We start from the raw sequence: 23813 nt of genomic DNA on the forward strand, positions 1-23813 counted from the left end.
CCTGCTGAAACTTGTGTGCTTTGTCATCTCAGTGTTAATGTTTTGTGAATTTTTTATTTATTACGTGGTAATTTTTCAATGCCGATGGCCAGAAGTGAAAGGTGGAGCTCACGTGGGTAAAAAAGAGACTTCAACTTCAGTCCTAAAGGCCATGATTTTAGCTGATACTCATCTACTTGGCGAAATCAAAGGACATTGGCTGGATAAGCTACGAAGGTAATCATTACTTTCTTTGAATAATCTCTATTTTAGAGTTTTAAAGTAGCTAATGGGATGGATGTTTAAAACCAATGTTACGGTACTTGTAAGAAGCGTGCACGCTGCCTCTGACTTGCGTAGCTGGATCTGTGCTGGATAGTACATTAGTGTTTAAAGGTTAATGAATGGGACTTACTGAGGCAGTGCAGTCTTGAACGTTCAGTTAATGTGTGGGTGTAGATGCCCGAGCATTTTAGATGGGTTAGATAGTCTTTTCCAGTTAATAACTGTTTTACAGAATGCCTTGAAAATGAGCCAGTTAACTTGGGTGTCCCAATAGTTAACACCTTTAATTGCAGAGGTAAGGAAGCCGATAGAACTTTGTAGTAGAAAAATCAGTGGCAAGATCACATTTGAAACCAAAGATAATCCAATCCTGTGGCTACTGCACAAAGCCATGTTGTTTCTTTTAGTCCCCCCAAAAAGCAGGATGCTGAAAGAAAGTACTAATTCTACCACGATATGAACATTATAGGTTTTTGGTGAAGAAACAATAGCATAGGAAAATGTGCAATAATTCAGTGTTCTAATTACTTGCTGTTTAATGGAATTGCAATGAATAAAAATAAGCAAATTAGTATTTCTTCTTGCATGAGTCTGTCATGTGTGTATTGTGGTGGAATTACCCACCAGGTAAGATGCACCTACTGTACTTAAATCTAATTTCTAAGTATTAAATTTGAATTTCATATTAGTGCTTTCGGTGTGTGGGATCCATCTTCCCATTCCTGCCAGGCTGTGTTTGTGTATTTGGAGGTGAGGATCCACAAGTTAGGCACTGATGACTGGATATGTGTTTTCCTTTCAGGGAATGGCAAATGGAGAGATCTTTCCAAACTGCCTTATGGTTACTGCAGCCAGATATTGTTTTTATTCTGGGAGATGTCTTTGATGAAGGAAAATGGAGCTTACCTCAGGTATGACATCAACAGCTCTCTTATTTCAAAAAATGAGGATTTCTTGAAGGAAATGGATGGCAGAAGAAAGCAGACTAGGTATGCAAGGCTTTGTTTAATATTACTACTGGTAGAAGTGTCTAGTGGTTTAGATATAAGTTGTAATTGTGTGATTCTCCTTCATTTTTGGTAGTATCTTGGCACTTCCCCCCCCCTTATAAAAGGTAAACATCTCATTGAGTGTGTGCTTCTGTATTATATACTAGTGGTCCCCTTTGACATGTGGAACAGCATTAATTTCTCCATTTGTTTTTTCATGCAGGCATGGGCAGACGATGTCAGGAGATTTCGGAAAATATTTAAGTATCCAGTTTCTACTGAGCTAGTGGTTATCGTTGGGAATCATGACATTGGATTTCATTACGAGTAAGTCTTGTCAGCGAAAGGAATACGCGAGTGCCAAGAATGCAATGTCGGCATGCATGCAGTAACTGGTTTTGCGTCTGAGTGACCTCTTGTGTGTTTATATAGAAAGCTTTTGATCATAATCAAACTAAAAGGGATCGTAATTTAATATAGAGCAAGATCTTACAAGGTATCCATCTGTGCACAATGCACCCTACGAATACATTTTAGAACAGTTTTCAGGCTACCTTTGTGCTTCTCTGAGCATATGTGCAGTTGTTCAGAGCGGGTCTTTCTGCATTGGCAGAGAAGTCTTGAAGCTGCTTTTCCTTGTGCTGGGCCTCTTGTCTGAGCATATTCCCTTTCCCATAATCTTCGTGTAGAAGGGCGTAAGTGCTCTTACTCTGCTGCACTTCTATAGGAGGGCTGTGCTTACACTGTTGCGACTGGGACAGAGTACACTGTAGGTGTCAGAGCATCCCCGTGAGTTTGCTGAACGAATATGTGATCTCGATAAGGGAGCAGCCAGCTGCCTGAATGCGCTACAAACTGTAAAGCAACTGTGTCAGATGACTTACTATGCCAATTTCTTACCTCAGTTGTATTTTTGCTCTGTGACACAGAATGACTACTTACAAGGTAAATCGGTTTGAAAAGGTTTTCAACTTTACTTCAGGAAAGCTAATAACTCGAAAAGGAGTAAAGTGAGTATATTTAATTTTTTTTTCAATGTTTAGAGTAGTGATTACTGAGCTAGCAGACCTGAGTGATGAAAACTGAGATCTGGAAATAGAATTTCTAATGAAATAGTGTGTGAATGCATAACAGTCCATTTTTTTTTAACTTTATATTGAGCTTGTGTTATGTTAAACATCAAACACTTTGTACAGGCCTGTAGCTTGATATGGAGCGGAAGCTGTACTTCGAGCTACGTGAATTGCAACTATTTCCTTTTAAATGGAAAAGTACTGTGGAGTCAGAATCCAATTCTCTGGTTTGCCTTTTTACTTCCTTGCAGCTGGTAATGACCCATGGCTGTAAACGTAAGGGAAGAATAGGATACAGTAAAGAAACACAAACAAACCCCCTCTGTGCTTGCAAGTTAAGAGTTTCATTAATTTGAATAACTTCTTCAGTCTGCAGAACTTAACTCGTTTGAGGAATTTGGGAACATAGCAGTTGCTTGTCCACAGTTTTTCCACAGGGTGGGGTGATAATGCACGAGCTGGTTTTGGCTTAGAGCAGACCTTGTTACAGAGCTTGTTCTCACAGTTGTGTATCTGTGGCTGCAGTTGTCTGCCCGGTGCCCTTTTATTACTTTTAGATACCATGCGGGAAACCGATGAAGGAGAGCAATAGTGGGTTGGTGGAAAGGCAGTTGTCTGTCAACCTCAGGTATACGAAGGGAAGACCCCTTGCCACTCTGCATTTGGCATGTATGCCATCAGGTTATAATCACTCCTGCAAGTGTAAAATTCAAAACCTACAGGTTTACACTGGTTCTCTTGATTAAGCAAACACTAAAAATATTCTGAACGGGTCTAGAAATGTCATTTTTAGGAAGATCTATCAGCTTCAGGAATGCTCAGTATAATGCTGTTGTTTATCATGTACATGTGGGGGTCCTCTAGGTATATATTTCAGCTGTTTTAAAAAATAGTTATTAAGCAATATCTCCATGTCCCCTTTGATAAAACAGCACAGGAGAATTCTTGCATGCAGCTGCAGATTGTGTGTCTAGTATCATATTCATTAACTGAAATGAGCTGCATTATTAATGAAATATTCCTGGATGAACTATTTTATAACAAATCTATAGTATAAAAGCAGCTTAACTTGATAAAAGAGATTTTTTGTTTTGTTTTGACCAGTATCTCTTAAGTGGAGGCATTCAGCTCATTTATGTCTGTAAAACATACTGAATTGAACTGGGAATATATCTGTTGAGTCCTGAATGAGTGACTAAACAGAATCTTGTGGCAGAAGTTCCAAGTTGATTTGAAATCTACGGGGAAATCTTTTTCTATTACAAATAAAATACTGTTTTCTGTGTGAAAGACTGCAAAGCATGAAACTGAGTTTGTTCAGGGTAGCCAGCCAAATGCAGTGCTGTTTTGCTTTTCAGTTGTTCTGATGAAATCAAATGTCTACAATGATGTCTTTGAGGTCTAATGTGTGTGGGGAGAGAAGCAAGTTGTCCTTTCCCTCAGAATTCAGCTTAGCGGGCTTCTAATATTCCACTAGAATACCACTTAAGTATCTGTTATAATATAAAAATCTCGAAGGGTAAACATGAAACATCGGGTACAGTATATTGTGCAGCCTAATTAACAACTGATGATAAAGCAGCCTACCAGGTAGAGAAACAGCTACAGTATGGATACTCAAAAGAGGATTTATAGCATATGATTTTGGAAGCTGTTATGTTCTGCTGTTTTGTTGAGCTGTGTCCAACTTTGGAACACTTGCATTTTATAAAATAAAGTTTATCCACACATGCCTGAATAGCAACTGCTTTCCTGTCTTTCCCACTTCCCTTCCCTTTGCCTGCTCCCTGGTATTTTCCAGCTTTGTCATAGTGAACAGTGTAGCCATGGAGGGTGATGGCTGTGCTGTCTGCCGTACCTCAGAGGCAAAGCTGGTGGCGCTTTCTCACAAACTGAATTGCTCCCAGCAGGTAAGAGTTTATGAAAGATCCGATTATAGCCACGAACTCGGCTGCTGCAATGGGAATACTGGTACTGCAGCAATAGTCAGGCTACAACTAAGACTCTCCTGAAAAAATTCTGCTTCCTATTCATGTTGCAAATCTTTCTTCAACTCGTTTGCCTCTTACTGTTTTTACTTATTAACTGTGTTGCTCTGTGGCAATGGTGTTAAATTCCTTGTCAGTGCTGCCAACAGAGGGTGTCATTTCCTCTGTTCCAAAGAAAGGCAGAAGTTCTGTAACCCTCCCTTTGACTTAAGATACATAATAATCCCTGCATTTGCATTTATGCATATTGTTCTGTTTCACATACTTCAAGCTATCCTATTCTTTTAGTTTTCTGATTCTACTGGAGTCTTGTCTTGATAGCCTGGTAATGTTTTCATTGTAGTATTTTTTTCATCAAAACCAATTGCTTCTTGTATTTCATTCCTCTTCCCTTTTTCATAGGCCGACTGGATGCACAGTAGGCAACGTGATTGACTGGGTTGGCAGTCAATCAGGAAAGCAGCTCCCAGTGGAAAAATTACTGTACTTTTAACTGCTGTCTCTCTTGGGCTGCCCTAAATCTCTTTTGCCTTATTTGCGCAGGGAGATTCTGCTGTTGCTTTTTGCATTTGGAAAGTGCAACCATATACAAAACGGGGAATTAAAGCATTTCCCCTTCCATCCACAGTAGAGGCTCTTAAAAGTTTATACAGTGGGCAGTATTTAAACACTGTACTCAGAGCCGATACTGCTTTTCGCAAAAAAACCCACCCCAAAACACCAAAAAACCCCCAACCCTTCCTTCAAAACCTAGCTATTGTTTAATTCCCTTCCCCACCCCTATGGTACATGTAGGTGAAGACAATAAGTGTGGATCGATTTTATTCACAGAAACCGAATCATTCCAACAAAAGGTGCAGTGATGTGGAAAAGCTTCCAGCTTCAGAACCCATCCTTTTACAGGTGTGTTAGAGGTGGGGTGAGGCAACATGTTGACATGTTTTTAGTGTATTTATTACTGTTCCAGAAAGGCTGGATCCTTAACAACTGATCCTTGCTTTGAATATCTCCCAGCATTACCCTCTCTATCGGAAAAGTGATGCTGAATGCAGTGGAGAAGATTCTGCTCCTCCAGAGGAGAAGAACATCCCATTTAAAGAAAAGTATGATGTACTGTCTCAAGAAGCATCACAAAAGGTTTGATATATTAGGAACTTGAATATCGGTGGGTGGGAGGGGGGGACACAAGTGTAGATATATATAGATCAAAAATTTTTGGAAAGGATGTTAGCTGAGACAAACAGACCGCAGCTGCTCCCGCTTTAATGAGGCCTTTGAGAGGCTGCTGGTTCGAGCTGCTCCCCTGAGGATCATCACGATCGTGGCCTTGATTCTGCTGCCTTTCCCAGGTACAGGCCATTAAGTCCTGGCAGTCTGAAGTCCGCTGCAGTGCTGTTACTTCCCATTTAGCATTTTCTACATTATGTACTGTATAGATTAATGATAAACCTAGTAGAAAGCCACTATTTTCCAACATTTGGAAAGCACTGCTTTTGCTGAATTAGTAATTACAAGGAAATATTCCCAGAAAATCTAATGGGCAGCATTTGCTTCCTTCTGCATAAATGTCTTCACTCAGGATTGGCAGTACAACATTCTCCCTTAGACAAGAAAACAGCATTGCTTTACTAAAGCCAAGGGGTTTTGTATCTGTGATGTCAACAGCATGCTATTGCCTTTGTTTTTCTGATCTGTATGGCCAAAAAAAAAAGTCCAGTGTTTGGGATGAGGGGCAAATGGGCATGATTAATATTACAATATCAATGCACGTCTCACTGGAAAACAGAAGTTTACACAAAACACTTCGTAAGAATATTAGAATTCCCATAATTTCATTCTGTCAGGAGAAAAAAAAAAAAAAAGAGTCTTAAGCTCAGTTTCTTTTTAGTTATGACTTATTTTTTGTGCTTTACCATTTTGTATTCTAGCTGATATGGTGGTTTCATCCCCGTTTGGTTCTCAGCGGGCATACACATAGTGCTTGTGAAGTGCTGCACGCGGGGAATATTCCAGAAATCAGCGTCCCGTCATTCAGTTGGAGGAATAGAAACAATCCTAGTTTCATCATGGTAAGTTTTAATTTTTTTTATTTTTGTCAGATAACTTTCATAAATAAATCAACATGGCAGTCAGCTATATTTTAAAACTGATTCTACCTGTAAAAACAAAAAATAAAAAAAAATTGCCTACCCACCCAACCCACTCAGTACACTGCATCCACTTTATAAAGTACATCTGTGGGAGCCACATGTTCTGTGTGGTACAAAGCAATGCTGTTAAAGACCTAATTAGTATCTGGGTACAAGCATCTAACATTTTGTTATAAAGAGGGTGCATTGTAAACTATTGACTTGTAAAAATAATCAGTATTGTGCACTGAACAGTAGAAAGACTAGTTTGGCTTGGTTGATTTACCAACTATGAAAACAAGACCGTATCCACCTCAAACACTTGCACGCTGATCATGGTTTTCGAACTTGTGCATTAAGCGTTTCACACAGTGAAAACGTTTGTCACATGCCAATAGTCTGCCTCCTCGTTTCCAATTCACATTTTATACAGTGTGTTAGTTACGCTCTCGCAGGCAGTTCCAGTGCTCAGTATATGCTCAGAGGTAAATCAATTAGTTTCCCAGTTCAAAAATAAAACAGAACTCCTAGAAACATGGAGTAAGAAGCAAAACCTACAGTCTGTTTACGGAGTAGTCTGTGACTCGGGGGGGAATCTTTCACGTATTTTTCCTGCTGTTGAGTTTAGGCTGCTCAATACACAGATAACCCCAAACTTTGAAATTCATTTTATGCAACGGTTAGCATTTCTTGTTGAAAGTAGTTCTGTTTATTCCATATTCCTGAGAGTAGCTGCCTTCAAACTACACATGCTCTCTGCACACGCCACACAGTCCATCTTCACTGCAAAACAAGAGGTTGGCTAATTAAACTTGCGTCGTCTTCACTACTGTTTTAATTCGGCCTTGGTCTGTTGTCAACTTTAATTTAAACTGCAAAGTCAAGCCAAAACCCAATGAAGTTCTTTTGTTGTTCGGAATTTGGATTAGCCAACGTGTTTTTTGCAGCATGTACTGGGTAGGAGGAGGGCTTGAGGGGAGGAAGGGGCACATTCACAAAGCCTAACGTGAGCCTGGGAAGGCTCCTTCCAGGTGGATTTACAGCCGTGGAAGTTAGGCTTCTCTCAAAGGCAGATCAGATGAGGAGCCCAGCTCTCGATTTACGCTAGATGGAATACAGGGAAGATTGGCCTCTGGGCTAGTGTCGGCCTGGTGAATACTCCAGTGAGTGCCCAGCACTGCAAGGTACGGACTCTTCAGCCCCCTGGAGAAGGCACTGGTTCTAGGAAACTGGCCCCGACCCTTTGCCACCCAACACAGAATTTAGAAATCAGAGCTTGGACAGCCGTGGTGTTACTTCTGACTCAGAACCACTGTAACAGCAAAGTGACAGTCTTCATTTCTTTTCCAGGGCAGCGTAACACCAACTGACTTCTCCCTCCAAAAATGCTTCCTTCCGTATGAGAGCAGAGTCTTTACTATATACTGTGCAGCAGGTGCTCTGCTTGTAATCCTGATACTAGCTCATTTTCAGCTTCTCACTCCACCATTTTATTTTGCTCAGCGTTTAATCAGTAAGCATAAAGCAGTATGAAGAGCCAGACATCTGCATTCAGTCACTGAAATACCAAAGCTGAGAACAGTCAAACATCAGACTATATTCATGCCAGCAAATGACCTAATTTGATTGCTAGTCTGAAGGCAGGTTGCATTTACACATACCATAGAAGTCCTATACAGCTGATATGACTACTACAGGATAAATAATTAACTGAAATGAACGTTTCATGCTGTACAAAAATACTGTATTCTACAATCAAATGAGTCCTTTTCCTGCTATATTTTTTTTTTGTATCAAATATGTATATTAAAAGTGTAACTGTACATTATGTAAATCCTATAGCCTCATCACTTTTCTGCACTAGTGTCTTACCCTGGTGGAGGCTCGGTCCTGCAAACTGGAAACCTTTCTCTGTTTTATTGCTGCGTGGCCCTTCTAATGTCATACTTGTGTTTGTTAGGGTCAGGCAGAAACCAGATACATCAGCACTGAGAGATGCGGATTTCCGTAACCTTTTTAGGATGTCATATGTAAGGGACTGTGGTTTGGGACAAGAAATCTTCCAGTTCCCGACACGTTAAATCGTTAGCTGACTACAATTTGCAGTTATCGTCTACCAGACAACAACGGGAAGAAGCTTGTGGATCCAGTTTGCTGATACACACTTGAAACCTGCTTGAAAAAAAATTAGGGTGACACCTCAAGCTGCTATTTTTAGAAAGATGTGCTATGATGAGCTTAAAAAAAGAGGGCCCTATTGCATCCCAGAGCTCTGTGTGGTGAGGGGCCCTCCAGTTGCGATCTTCTGCAAGAAGGAAGGTCAAATACAGCTGCAGTAACGTTATCCTACACCTTGGCCCTCAGTCTAGGGCCAGATAAGGACAGGAATGAAAATATTTTAGATTCCTGCAGGGCCGCCAAGTTCTGTTAACTTATTGTAGAGTCACAATTTGAACTGCACTAGCTCTTCCCTGGGGACACGGAGGCCGCCAGCCGCGGCAGAGCCCCCGCCTGGATGGCAGCACGGAGAATAGAAAATCGCAGCTCAGCATCTTCGCGTGCTGTGTATGAGGGAAGATGCGACAAACCTACCGCTTCTCCCCACCCGCCCCAGAAAAACCAGAGGGACTACTTCCCACCAGGACCAGTTTTCCTGCTGCCATTCCTGCAGAGGCTGGGAGCTCTAACCTGAGCTCCTGGGCTGGGGGTTGTTTTTAAAGACAAGACTGTCCTTTTGTTATTCGCTCTCCTGCTTTCTTTGGCATGGGAAGTGAGAGAATATTTGCATTTGGGAATTTTGTTTGTTATTAGCTTATTCCACCCAGCCTTTCGCTTTCTGGGAAATATCTGATGACTAAATTGAACATACAGATAGCAAAGTATACACATTCCTGGGAAGAGGAAACGGCCATACTATAGTATCTGAAATGGGATTGTTTCTCGTCAAATAGAAACAAGTTTTCAATTCGTCTGTAGTCTGAATTTAAAAAGGTGACTGCTTGGGATTTACAACTAATAACGATGCTTATAAGAAGTTGTTAATCAAACCTGCTGATTTATATGCCAATGTGGGGAATGTGTTAGCTCTTTCTCTCTCCCTAAATTAAAATGAAGTGAGGGGAGAATGGTCCAAAGTGTGGTAAAACACTCTATAAAGTAATGTAGTCTAACGCTTCTCTAGGTTTCTGTTATTGCAACTGTAATTTTAGACATTTGTACAGGTTATCTTGGACACAGGAAAAGTATATAGTCACAGACATAAAACACCTATGTATAAAATATAAAGCAGTGTTATAGTTACTAAAAAGGACATGCCTTATTGCTACAGCAATTCTTGCTTTTTATATATTGTACTGTACCACAACTTGTTTTGAGAATGTCATTTGCATAAATTATTCAAGTTTGAGAAATATTCACACATTTTGATTCTACAATATTTAAAATAAAACAATTTTCTAATGTGTCTCTTTATTAAAAGAGAAATAAAAATGTCATCTTGTAATTCTCTTAGGCCAGACACGAGGGTTTATACACTTTTTTTTTTTTTTTTTTCTTCTTTCTCGCTATTTACTTGCACAATGAAAGCCGCTGTTGGTACAAAGATTGAAGAGCTCTAGATAATGGTGCTTTACACATTCACAATCGGTCTGTGCAATTGTGAAGTTCTATGAATGACCAAAGAATTACCAAACATAGTTTCTAAATAGAAAGGAAAAAAAATAAATCCTTGGTTCCCATTAAAACAACACCAGGTTGCAATTTGGACACTCGAATGAATTCCAATGTTTTAAAGCTGAGACTTCAAAAGAGAAAGGCATGTTTGCTGCAACATCCGGTGACTGTAATACCTTACTTGGAAAGGTAAGTGGTTAATTTGCATAATTTATAATTTTTATACTAAAGAGCATTTTTATATAAACCAGAAAAAAACCCCTAAACTCTACAGATAAAGTTCTTACCTCCAGTCACTGCTGCAGGTAAGGTTGACATCAAGCTGTACAGCGCAATCAAAAACATACTTACATCTTAGCTCATTTTACAGGTACAGCCATAATCAAGGCACAAAGATCTTCTACAAGTATTTTTCTTCAATAAAGTTGTACAAAATAATATTACATTTTACAGTCTGTACAATATAATAAACCAGCAGTAAAACAAAAAAATATATATAGGGAGAGGACTGTTGTCCAAGAATGATCGGAACTAAAAGGATCATTTGTGGACAGCACAAATAACGTAAGTGAGGGTGGTAAATTTTCTGCCTCGATGCAACAGGCTGAAAAGTAGCTGTAATTCAAATGCCTGAGGTGTGCAGAGACACTTGGCTCCAAAACCCCAGAAAAATTGCTTTGTCTTCACTATTCCTCTCATTATCTACTCTACTTCCTGTGCCAGTAACGGCTTAAAAGAGGAGGTCACTTTATCAGTTGACCTGCAACTCAGAAATGCTAAAAACTGTGACAGAGTAATAAATATTGTGGTGCTGCTACATTGTGTGTCTACTTCCTCAACAGTATTTAATAACCTGATACAAAGTGCATTAATCTTTTTTTCACCCATCAAGTACTCTTCAATGTCATGTTAAAAAGGAAACCCACACAGAGGGATAGGTGTGACTTTAGTGTCATCCAGCTGACATACCAGTTTGAACTGACGTTAACCCGCTGGAAAAAATTTAGCGGGTCATGTTCAGTTAAAAAAACAAAACCTAAGGGAACAGAGGTAGCCGAAGGGCTTAGTGGAATGACGAAGAAGTGGCATGTCAAAATAAAGCACAAAAATAGTCCCAGAAAGCATGAAGGAAAAACAACCCAAACTTGCTTCAAATCAGCTTTAAGGTTAAATAATTAAAGTAAACAAAGTGAAGAGACTGACATTTCTATAGTATATTCTTCCACCCTGTGTGGGGTAGTATCAAGAGAAAGAGTAAGGAGCAAAGAATTTAAAACCACAGGTTCCACGGTGATCCCCCTCACAAGAGTTCATACTGGCGGAGATGCATCCTTTGAATGATGTCTCGACAGTCGTTGAACACTCTGCGGATGTTTTCTGTGTCCACCGCACATGTAAAGTGGGGGTAGCAATAATGCCTGCCGTCTCCGCTCGCCGTGCTTATCCTCTGCGGAAAAAACGAGGAAAAAACAAAGGGTCAGGCGCTGTGCCACGAGAAGCTTCACATCGCAGTAGTCTACAGACTTACGGAGTACCAAGAAACCTGGGAAATTCTGTATATAGATCATTAAAATAATGGGGGGGCCATGAAGATCATCAGAGGGCTGGAGCACCTCTCCTGTGAGGACATGCCGAGAGAGTTGGGGTTGTTCAGCCGAAGAAGAGAAGGCTCTGGGGAGACCTTATAGCAGCTGTCCAGTATCTGAACGGGGCCTACAAGAAGGCTACAGAGGGACTTTTTACAAGGACATGTAGTGACAGGATGAGGGGTAATGGGTTCAAACTGGAAGAGGATAGATTTAGACTAGGGATAAGGAAGAAAGTCTTCACTCTGAGGGTGGTGAGGCACTGGAGCAGGCTGCCCAGGGAAGCTGTGGATGCCCCATCCCTGGAGGTGTTCAAGGCCAGGCTGGACGGGGCTTTGAGCAACCTGGTCTGCTGGGAGATGTCCCTGCCCATGGCGGGGGGGTGGAACTAGATCTGTAGTGTCCCTTCCAACCTAAGCCATTCCATGATTCTATGATAAATAAATAGAAAGAAGGAAGGTCTGTGGTCTAGTCCAACGCAAATTACAAATTTAAAACAAAGCTGAGAAAAAGTTATAGATAGTAGTATGGGTCAGTAGGTTACTACTTTGTAAGAGCCACTGATGCGATCGTCATTTGCACAAGCTATTGTCATTTGCGCATCACTGTGCAGCTCATCTGCACGGCTGACGGCACTGCAGTCTGCCACACATCTGTCCCAGGATAGTTTTTTTTTCCTTCTTTTTTAGTGCCATCATGTGGCAAATTTTCAAACTCTTGTTTTAAATCAGCAACACAAAACTGAAAACCTCCCAGTTGTGAAGGTGGCAGCGGCAGAGAACAGCACCCTAATGCTTCTGCTTCTTGAAGCAATTGTCCCCCAAATGAGGGTCCAGTCTGCCTTCCAAATACTCCTGCACTTTTTCATTCTTCACTCTCAAGCCTCAGAGTTCAGCCCCGGCCTCCTGCCGGGATCTGCGGCTCTTCTGCTCTGCACTGTTTGAGGCCGATGTCTATATGTGCGGCCTCTAGCTGCTGTTGCCACCCTGCCCTCCTCCCTTCCAGTGCGCGTTGTTCAAGCAGCACGGTCTCAGTGCGCTGTACCAAGCCCATCAACGCCTCCACATGGTCTGCGCACAGCAAGTTATGTACTGTAAGGATGCGAGAGGGGGATCTGACTCCCACTCTGATGTGCTCTTTCTAGGACTAAATGTTATACGCTATCAGTGAGGGACAACAAACAAAGGCTTTCAGTGCCACCCAGCTGCGGGCAGTGGGGAGCACACCACCCTACTGACCCAACGGTCAATCTTTTTCTTGTTTTTCGGCAAAATAAGTGTTCTTTCACTAAGTGTTCACTTGTGTTTGTCACGCACTGATTCCCCTACTGCCTATGGCGCTAAGCTGCCTACAATGTTCCTGTGATACCTAAGGCGTGTCAAAGGATGTATTTTCAAAATGTTACATGGGTTTTTTTTGTCCCGACAGCTCTGTAGTTCTCTCATTTTAGGACAAATGCAGTATTTTCAGCCCTACTCAGAACTTATTCTGAATAGTAGCATGTTGCTTAGCACCGGTTCAGAGGGGAAAAAAATATCCCCTGGGACAGCAATGGAAAGTACATTTACCTTCCTACAACACAAGTGGGAATATTTAATACTGGCATCCCTATACCGCAGGGGTCAGGATGACAGTTTTCAGCGAGAAAACAAATGCACTATTTGTGTGTTTGAACAGCAGCTCCTCTACCTCCCAGATTAATTTTTTAAAAAAACCAGCATGAACTGGAGGGGCTGTGCCACTGCTTTAACAGGGGTTACCTATACACTAGGGATGTATTAAAACAAAACAGCAGCAGCTGGAGAGCCTTGTGTACAAAACACCAAAACGGGGCTGGGGAGTAGCACGCTGCCTCTGTGAAGAGCTCGGGAAGAGAAAGGACGTGCCTGAGCTGAAGGAGGGAGAATTTCCCACAAGATGCGTCCTGCCAGCCCTCACCCACCGCTCCCCCCATTAAAACCCGAGGGTGCCGAGCAGCCAGCCCTGCCGCCCAAGCCCCCCCGAGGCCACCAACCCTGACATCAGGAGCCCATCTATTTTGCCATCCTAATACTCATATACCACCGTGTAGCAACAGTTGCTGGAAATGTGTTTATATTTAGCCTCCTTCTAAAATTCTTTGAATTAACATGCCTTTACCTTTACCAGTACCAGCGCCTACAGCCAAGGAGGGGTGTAAGGGGTGCAGCGCCATGGTGGCGATTTTCACACCTATCCATGCCTTATGCAGACCCGCTACCGTAATAAAAATCACAGTAAAGCTTATAAATGAATAAAACCAGATTTCTCTGAATCGTGTCTGAAAACATTAACAGGAAAAGGTCACAAATAGAGACCCAGAAAGAAACATATAAAGCAGGGCCAAGAAGGCCACAGGCAGAAAATACACGCTCTTTCTTCCTTGCACCTGGCTAAGAGGATGTAAGACCCCCTCCCCAGTCTGTATGCTGAGCTCGTTCCCCCTGTCCCCTCTGTGTCCCCTGTCCCCTCTGTGTCCCCGTCTTCGACACCTCAGACCTTTTGTGCCCGACCCCACGAAACTGGAAGTCGCCATTTCTTTTCGGCCTCTGCCTTGGCCGCTCTGCGCGGCCTCCATTACTCAGGGCACACAAGCCTTCAGACCGTTCACGGGAGCAGAAACACCTCACTCCCAAGACTTTCATCCCACACAGTCCAAAAGCTTAAAGCAACTGCAAACAACTACGTCCCTCAGCTGCTTTATGCCGAGAAACCAAGCACAAACCCAAGAGGGAGACACATGAACATTGCTTATGGAGGAGACGCTCTCTGCCCGGCCTACGGCGGTTGCAGGAAAAGGGGGGAAAGCCCCATGTTTTGGCCCCATGGCCGAGCCCCAGGGGACAGCCCCCGTGGCCAGTGGGTGGGTGCTGGCCCTGGCCCAAACGCTCCCCTTGCCCCCAGCACCCACAGAGGTGGGGTTCTATGTGCTTGCAATGCCTATGTCCCCTCCCTGTCTCAAAGGTGGCCTCCTTCTATAATGCTAGTGAGACATGGCAGGTAAGGACCTTGCCCTTGAGGTCTTTTTTTATTTTTTAAAAAAAAATAATTAAAATAGATAAAGGTGGGGGGTTTCACCCTAGTTCCCCCATAATTTGGTTCTCTGGGACTCTCCTTCCAAACTGGACACCATCATCTGCTTCACAGCATTTCAGCATTACTTCAAGAGATTTGGCTTTCAGTGGGCTTTTTTTTTCTGGTAACTCTTATGTAAATACAGCTCAATCTGATGTTTTTCCTCATAAGCCGGAAGGTTAAGGTGGTGAATGGAAATCCCCAAAGCGTGAACATAATTAATTGCTTCTTTCTTCCTTGTTGCATCAACAGCTGCAAATCCTAACAACACTTGTAAATGCATAATGACTTTTAAATTCTTAATTCTAATCATTAAATTAGTTCTTGAACACCCCCATAGAGTTTCTACCAGTAGGGCAAGATGCAGAGAGCGCTGAGCTTTAGTTCTGGTCTCTGTTACGGCTTTGCACTATTGGAATGACTTGATATGAGTGAAGCCGTAGGTGATATTGGATTAAGCCCCTGTTTCTGACAGCAGCGCTGGGCTGTGATCGTGTGCCCGATAACTGCCTGTATCTGCAAAATGTAGGGAACACCTCTTCAGCTCCAGCTTTGGAGGAAACCTTAATTACAAGAATAATCGTGACCAGACAGGGAAACCGTCATGATTCCTCAGTAGGGCCATGACACCAGTCCTAGGTGAGGCAAACCTCCTAACTGGCACTACAGAAATCTTATTTAAGGATAAAATCTGCTTTTTTGTTCATTCCCTCTTGCCAGCCAACCACTGCCAAAGCCCTTGGAGGAATGCAGGATTAAGAAAAAAAAAGCCTATTTGCTTAAACATGGACTGGAGTGACACACAAAATAAACATTCGAGGCAACAGCCAGTAGCACCTTACAGGTAATCAACCACAGAAAACCTGGCTAAGCAGCAATGGAAATAGTGCTCAGCATTGTCCCCCTGCGCAGGGAGTGAGGGCTGCTGGCACCCGCGCTGAACCTGGAACCACGCAGGCAGTCATACAACCGTGTTCAGCTCTAGCACTTACTTGCTGCGTGATACTTTGCAGGGCAGGTGACTTATGTATAAAATGGGCATAAAAATGTGCAAGCAGTGGGGAAGGTTGCGCAAGATGGGCAGCTGAAGAGAATTAGGGAATTGCCAGACATTCTCCTCTCTTTCTAGCTTTCTGCAAAAACCCATCACTTTTCCCTAAATAAGCTATGCCATCTGCCAGTATTTCCTATGACAGAATCACACATAAGATCAAAATTACTCACTAAAAACTCATCCCGGATGAAGAACTTGGCTCTTGTGACTTTGGGGTCTTCTCCTGCATCTGGTGTTGCTGTTCAATTAAAAATAAATGACATCAGAAACATGAGAAGCAAACAATCATCTACTTTTCATAATAAAAGATTTAACAAGGAGGAAGTAGTCCTTCAGCACAGAAATTAAAAAATCAAATATCCACAGGAGATCCCTAATAGGTAATCTAAAATAGAGAGGTACTGTAAAATCTGAAATAAATTTCTATGCCTTTGAGATCTTTTAGGGACCTGAAAACTGCTGAAATTGTTGCAACAATGTCCTCGGTCATATCATAACGGGGCTTACTCATATACACAAGTTTGTTCACATAGATATAAAACAAGTGGGAGTTAGGGTTTAACTTTTATCAGAAAATACGACTAGAAAAAGCAACTGAGCTCTTCAGTTTCTGCAGTAGAACAGCAACTCTTGAATAAAGCTTCTGCGGGCAGGAATTTGTGTTTAAAAATGATTAGTCGAAGATTACACTTGAAAAAAATGATAGCATCCAAAGGTCTTTTGATATATATATACAATTTTTTTCCAGGACCCAAGTCAGCAGAATACTTAGATATGCTGCCCATCAAGGCCCCTTAGATTAAATTCTTGTTGAATTGGAGACTCATTGGTCAATAGCTGTTTGTTGGCAGATGAAGTCATCTCTATCTAGGCCATGTAACAACTATATTTACCATAAGTGTAAAAAACAATACAGTGAAGAGATAACTACTCATTTCCCTTCGGTGTGATTTCTCCTCATCTAACATACCAAATCAGATGCTTGTAAACATAATATGGTAAAGGACAGAATTTATCAGAATATGGAAACATATTTTTTACTCTTATTTATAGTGCTAGGGGTAAACACAGAGCAACAGCACAATTAATAGCATCTTAAGAGTTCACTGCTGCTGTCCTTAAATAACGTCAGCTGAAACTAAAGAATAAATGAACAACTACCGGTGAAAACTAGAGAGCTGCCTCATGTGTGAATATTTTGGATCACTCTGGATATCCGCTGTGAAATCCTGCTGAGAAACACCAGAAGCTACTTTATTCTGACAACTGGCTTACTATAAAAAAATGTTGAAAATTTACCCAAACTCTGTACATATGTGGTGTATGTTTGGGAGAGGGAAATATGGGTGACAGTGACGGAAGTTTTCTTCTGAAAGCCCTTAGCATGAGAAAACTGGTGCCAGGTTAACTCAGATTTTAGGACCGTTTAGGAGATTTAGGACATCCTCTCCACTGGAAACTCAGCATCACACTCCTGAAATTCCAGACCTGAATGAAAGCTGAAAAGAGCTTATTAGCATCTACTATATCCTAGGCTGTTGTTGATGGTTAGCGGAGAACAAAAACCTTTTCCAACAGGTTGCTGCAAACCAGGGGCATCACTTGGGTAAGGCAGAGGCTAGTGGTCAGAAAGCGCAAGTTTTACCACTTTTGCTAGACACAGACTTGACACATTTGGAAGCCTTCTGCCAGGTATAAAACTGGCATAATACCAAAGTTTACTTATGCAACACATTATTGCAGTGCAGGAATCACTTCTTGAACTTGAAATGATAAGAAACCAAACCCATGCTAATCGCTCCATGGTGACAGCACGCTTTGTATTTATTGATGTGGTTTTCCTCCATTAAAGTTCCCTTGCTGGGTCTGCTGGCCTTCCCGTCAGTGTTTGCAAAGGCTGAAGTTTACAGTGTTGGAGGATGCAGAATGGCCACAAAATAAGTCTAACGAATCCGTAACAAAGTCCAGCACCGTGGGAGGCCCAGGCAGAAGCACCTGGCAGGGGAGACACATGCTCAGCAGCTTTGCTTTCCTGGGATGGTGGGTTGCTCCAAAGCAGGGAAACGTGGGTGCTCTGGGGCCAGCCCCCTGCAGTCCCCCCACAGCCAGAGCCCCTTCAGAGCCTGCCCGCGCTGGGACACCTCCGAGCTACGTGCTGCCGGCACGCTCCTTACCTGACCAACACTTGACATTAAGGAACGGTGTGTGCTTGTGAACTTGTGTGAGATACAGAGAGAGACAGAGAGAGGAACTACGGGCTGGGCTATGCCAGCAGGTCCAGTCCCTGCTTGGTGAAAAACCTTACCATCCTCAGGTACAGTATAATGCGCGTATTCAGGAAAGTAATCTTCGATTTTTGATTTCCCTGCCAAGACTTTTTCAGCCAGCATGTCCTGTTTATTCAGGAACAATATGATAGAAATGGTCCGTAACCACCTGTCAAAAACAAACCAAATGTTTGTGTTATTTCTGACACCTTAATCAAGGGAAATGTATGATTTCAACAGAAAATTTACTGGCTGTCCCTGCGTAGATAGAGAGTGAAGTAGTGTGGAACATGCCTCAACAGAAAAAAAAGATGACCTAAGTTATTGTTTCAGTTTGGTTGCACCTGTGCTGGTGGGTATATTTATAGGATCTGTAAATACATTTATAAAACCTGCAGTAAACATTGCTGAAGGGAAAAGTCTTCAAATATTGTTTTCTAAATTAACCTTTTGATATCAAGATGGGAAAATGATGACATTTCCCAAAAGCACTGCAGTCCAAAACCAGACATTACTGCCTACTTTCTTTGGATTTGCTGAAGCAAGAGAAAAAGGCTGGAAAGCTGCCTTCCCGCAGACTGCTCCGTCTTAAGTAATAGTTCATCCACACAGACATCCCGTCTTTTAGGGTGGCCTGTATGACAACTGACGAATCAAAAAAATACATTTCTCCTCTTCCCCTATTAGTACCTAGCCATCACTCCGATGATGTGCCTTTGGGATTTGCACTTAACATCTTTCCCTCAATCACCTCTCAGTGCAGAGCATCCTGATAGGTATGCGCTGGAAACTTTTTATTATCTTATTTTGTGTATTGTTTTTACTTAATCTCTATTAGGAACATGCTCAGATTGCTATTTGGTTACATATCTAGAATTTACATGCACTGTGACAGAACGGCGATTTAATGGCAGTTGCAATTAGATTAGGTCTGAAATATCATTCCACAAGGCAGAGAAACTGTGCGCACTCAGAGACGGGTCCTACGAGAGCGGCTGCCCACGCGGGTACCGACTGCAGCGCCAGCCGGTGAATCGAATGCGCTAGCTGCTCCTGCGGCTGCGTTTGAGGAGGAGACAAAATGTAATCTGGAGGATGCTCTCAGCCTCAGCCAAGCAGCACAGTGACGCCAGGAAGGGGTCTCCTCTGCTTCCCTCATGGCGGCCGGCACGGGGAGCTTGCCCTTTCCGAGCTGTTCGCACCCCCTGCGTCGTTTTGGCAGCAGCGGCGAAAGGCCTTGTGCACCATCCCTGCGCCATGGCCCCCGCCGGGGAGGGGTGTGCACCCTGGGGACACCCCGTGACATGGCCCTTCCTGGACATTTTCTGAATAAGCAATCTGAGCATATGGTAAGGGGAGTCCTATTTTGTAAGGAGTTGTAAGTTGGGGAGCGTGGGTGGGAAATGAGGTGAGTTTTACCTATTATTCCAGATACTTTTGAAAAGGTCCAGGGATTCCCGTAGTCTGTTTGTGTTATTGTCTTCCCTTATTACCATGTTGTAGCTGCTGCAAGCCACAACGAAGATGATAGCTGTGACATCTGGGCAGAGTACACAAAAGAAGGAAAGGAGAGAGAAAAGAACATCTCCATTATCCCAGAACATACTCCTTGAGGTGACACTGCCATTACTCCTCAAACGGCCAAAAATATCCAAAGAAAATATCTATAACACTGGACCCCTGTATTAGTGACACACTATGTGTGAATACAAATACTAAGCTGCTCATGTCTCAGAGAATAAATTCAAAATAAAAATGTGGAATATTTTTACTTACCATTAAAGCATTGGATCCATTTTCTTCTCTCATCTCTCTGGCCACCTACATCAAACATGCTGTTAAAAAGCCATAGGATGTTATATCACTTATGTGCACTAGGAAAGTCACACGAAGCATGCAACACGAGGGTTCAGTTTAAAAATCTGGGAGCCCCAAGGACAGCAGCAGTATAGTACCACCCGATGGGACAGTCGCTCTACTGATGCTGTGCTGCATGTCAGACAGCTGCACAGCTCCCCCTGCCCTACTCTGCCAGGAGAAAGCTACTGAACCCATAAAATGAGAAATATACTCTTTTCCAGGGCAAGTATTGGCCTTTCCAGCTCTCAGAAGCACACGTAGCATGTAAAGTTGGACCTACTGTACTACAAACAAGGAGAGGTTTTGGTATGTTTTGAAGGGTGGTGGGGAAAGAGCTTTTTGGTACGGAGGAGGACATGGGGCCAGCTCTGCTCCGTCAGCGCTGCCAACATTCTGGGCAAGAACCGGCGAGCGGAGGTAGCCCGACGGCAGGTGTTTTACAGAGACATAGCGTAAAACTTTGACAAATACAGAGCTTGCAGCCCTGCAGAAGAAGGGAGACATTTAACACTCCTCGTCCCAATGTACAGAGTCAGTCTTGTGGCAGGATTCCTACTGACTTCTGCGAGACCTTACCCTCAAAAGTGTTTTATGAGTTTGCAGTGCTATACCAATGAACCAGTTAGTAAAAGCAGCCACAGACAATCCCACAATAGAGCATCACTAATGCACGTAACTAATATCACCTCTTTTTGCAAAGTATGAAGCAATTTTACTAGGACCTATGGAAAGAGAGCTAAAAAGCCAAACCAAATAAAAAAACCCCAAACAACCCCCACCCTAAACCTGTTATACAAAGCATACATGAGCACAGACATCTGAACTAAGTTGTTAAAAATTAGCATGATATTAATAAATTATTACTAATAGACTTACTGGAAATTTACTTTATCTACTTGAAATCTTGTTTCAAAAATCCCTGATGTCAACACTCTGCATCTTAATAGATCCTGGAAATGAGAACACAGCAGCTGATTAGCAAGGTTTTATTTCTAACCTCATTTTGCTTTTAAAAGCATGGAATATTATTTTCCATGAAAAATCTTAAATGTTCCGTTTAATTAAAGTTCAATCAGACTTGTTGGCAAACCTGTATTTGTCCATCCTGACACAGTGGATATACACAAACATCATCTCTGCATGTGGCTTGTGCACACTCAGAAAGCCGGAGATCCTATATATATTCTCCTTAGTGCACACTAAAACCTGTTATTGATGTTCATATAATTTTATATGTGATGTTGATAATGAACTCTGAAGTTAGATAAAATTCAGAAAAATATGTTATTTATATGGTAAAGTCAAGCATTCAAGTGTTAGGAAACTCCAGATTTACAGTTGCTCAGGCAACCTTAATTCTGCCCCTTTTGCACTGAATGAGACAGGAATCCTATCGAAATAATAGCTTATGACTGAGTAATTAAAGCTCTATTACAGAGCACAGGGGAAGAGAATTTAGGTTGTGCACAAACCTGGCATTTCTTTCTTATTTTTCAAACTAGCAATACTTTACATCCTAAGTAACATTCTTTTAATAATTAAAAAAATAATAAGTTCCTAGATTCTCAAAGGAAGCAGGCAAAAGCAATTTATGATGCATACCTCAGGCAACTAGCTCACCGTGTGCCACTGTCATCATCAGCAGTATTTTTAACCTTGACTATTCAGCGTTGCTGCTCGGGCAGCAGGTGCAGAACAAAATTGGAGGCCGGAGAAAGCTGCCGGCCGCCTGATGGGGATGAACACCCCCGCTCTGAGCAGCCACCTCTCGGCACGGCTGCCCGCCCTGGGGAGCGCTCCCTTCCTGGGGCAAGTGAAGGGCCGCTCGGCCTAGCTTGGCTCGCCTTGCCACGTGGCGGCTACCAAAGCGGGTAGGGAAGGAGGCAGTCGGCGGTGCAGAGTCCAAGCACAGCTTGTCTTTTTCCCCTACCCTACCATCTACTGCTTCAAGTACTCTGGTAGCTGGCAAACCTCAGCTGCTTTGACGGCTGCACGAACTCAGCTGAAGGTCACTTATTTAACTATTGTAGTTATTTTATATGTTGCTGCTGTTTTCTGACACTTGCTGACATTTATTTGTTATTGGGCTCGGTCATTACTTTAGGATGGTGCAAAAAAAATAATATTAAAGAAAGCAAGGGAAAAAAGGAAAGTAGTGATTTTGACCAGTTAATTCAGCGGGACAACTGATACAGCATAACAGGATGAAAACCCAAAAGCAAAAGGGAACCCCTCCTTTAGAGCAAAGGTTTTCTGCCTGCCAAATACCAAAGGCCTCTTCTGATCTCTGGAGACACAGGGAATTTCTTCCCAAAGGAACTACCAGGAGAAATGTCTAGATGATGAATGAGTGCTCCAGGTAGAGAAGGGCCTTCCAGGAACAAAGAGGTCAATGCTAACATAAATAACGAAAGCAAAAATGAGGCTTTGCTTCAATGACTATTCTCTCCAGCTGAGTTGTATCAATGTTAAAATCAGACCATGAGGTCTAGACCACTGCTACTGCTTTGTTCTGAACAGGTCTTGAGGGCTTTAATAGTTGGTCCTATATAGGGTCAACTATACAAGTTTCAGTTTATAATACAACACATACTACTTTTTACTGCCTTCTGCTTCAGGACACAGTCAGAGCAATTGGGCAGGCTTGTGGTTATAGACCTGAACTAGTTCTGAAGGAACAGGCTCTGCTCCATGAACTTCCTTGTGTGATCTTTGGCAAGTCACTTAATTTCTCTGAATTTCAGACCCTGATTGCACAATGAGATTTGGCAACTTTATTTTTTTAAGGGCATCCACCCGTTATACGCCTTGCGTGGTTAGACTGAATTATCCAGTGCAGGGATTCTCTTCTGCCATCTGTATTTGCAGTTTATGATGTGATCCACAATCATGGCTGAGACTATTAGATGACAGTGGGATACCAGCACTGAAGAATAACAACCTCAGAATAAGTCTGCCAAAAAGACATCCTGCCCAAGGAAACCATACAGCCCGAGCTCAGGGAAGGCAGCTGAAGCCGTGTGCCACGGTGAAGCTCTTTCTTATTTCAAGGCTGCACCACTTCAGCCTTAACCTTCCTGAATGAGTTTGTCATTAAAGCACTCTATCAAGATGTATCAAGACATCCAGGAAAAAAGTGTACTGTGCTGCAAATAAGGCTTAAATAGAAACTGTCCTGCCAACAGGAGATGAGACAGGCTGGAAAGAAGGTGTCTGCACACTCGCAGAGAAGTCCACGAGGTCTGCTGCTGCCACTGGTACTCTCCTCTGAATTTGGACAGTAGACCCACTGCAGGCTTCTGCCTCTGAAGGACCCGTCTGATAGACATGGGATGCCTCCCTCTGGGTTTCCATCACCTCCAGCATTGAAATAAAACACTGCTTCTGTGTAGCAAAGGCTGGTGAGGGGAACTGTAGGCTTTTACGTTTATGTTTCTGTTCCCTTCGCTTTGTTTGCCAGACACAGAATGGAAAGCAAGAAGAAATAACAGACGTATTGCAGGAATCACTGACAGTAACAGTAAAAGACGAGCTTGCACCCCCAAAAAGCCTCTTCTTCTTTAATATCCATTACTTAAATCGCTAGACTGTATTGTGATATTATGTGGTATGCCCTATTTCTGCTGCTGTTGGGACTAAAATCAATTACATAAAGCATTCATACAAACAGGCATCTTGGTTCAGGCCCTATCCCATCAGTTATACTAACCTGATCTGTGGGTGTGTAGTCATCCATGCTGACGCTGTCAATTCTTTCCAAAAAGCTAGAAGAAAAATAAACATGCACTTTTAGGTATGTAAAATACCATCTAGTGTAACACTTTTCACTACCTTTGCT

At 42.5% G+C, this 23813-nt stretch overlaps 2 protein-coding genes across 3 annotated transcripts in view; one reads left to right on the top strand and one right to left on the bottom strand.

Annotated features, from left to right (window-relative positions):
* MPPE1 (metallophosphoesterase 1) overlaps positions 1-8277 on the top strand; it is an 8359-nt gene extending 82 nt beyond the window's left edge. Inside the window, 9 exon segments of the mRNA XM_009889066.1 lie at positions 1-216; positions 1067-1175; positions 1477-1580; positions 2183-2263; positions 4128-4236; positions 5146-5217; positions 5329-5451; positions 6243-6383; positions 7794-8277. The exon segment at positions 1-216 is cut by the window's left edge and continues 23 nt beyond it. Of these exon segments, the coding sequence (XP_009887368.1) occupies positions 1-216; positions 1067-1175; positions 1477-1580; positions 2183-2263; positions 4128-4236; positions 5146-5217; positions 5329-5451; positions 6243-6383; positions 7794-7976 (1138 nt within the window). The 3' untranslated portion in view covers positions 7977-8277.
* A 1344-nt stretch (positions 8278-9621) lies between these two features.
* GNAL (guanine nucleotide binding protein (G protein), alpha activating activity polypeptide, olfactory type) overlaps positions 9622-23813 on the bottom strand; it is a 123441-nt gene continuing 109249 nt past the window's right edge. Inside the window, exons 6-12 of one of the 2 annotated variants that reach the window (XM_009889068.1) lie at positions 23685-23739; positions 20852-20925; positions 19892-19950; positions 19535-19655; positions 18154-18284; positions 16019-16086; positions 9622-11562 (exon numbers count right to left, since the gene is read on the bottom strand). In XM_009889068.1, coding sequence (XP_009887370.1) covers positions 11416-11562; positions 16019-16086; positions 18154-18284; positions 19535-19655; positions 19892-19950; positions 20852-20925; positions 23685-23739 — 655 coding nt within the window. In that variant the 3' untranslated portion in view covers positions 9622-11415. Of the gene's footprint in view, positions 11563-16018; positions 16087-18153; positions 18285-19534; positions 19656-19891; positions 19951-20851; positions 20926-22828; positions 22878-23684; positions 23740-23813 lie in introns of those variants that run through there. The other variant, XM_009889069.1, reaches the window with a different exon arrangement.

Source organism: Charadrius vociferus, unplaced genomic scaffold, assembly GCF_000708025.1.
Source record: "Charadrius vociferus isolate BGI_N301 unplaced genomic scaffold, ASM70802v2 scaffold65, whole genome shotgun sequence".
Taxonomy (NCBI): domain Eukaryota; kingdom Metazoa; phylum Chordata; class Aves; order Charadriiformes; family Charadriidae; genus Charadrius; species Charadrius vociferus.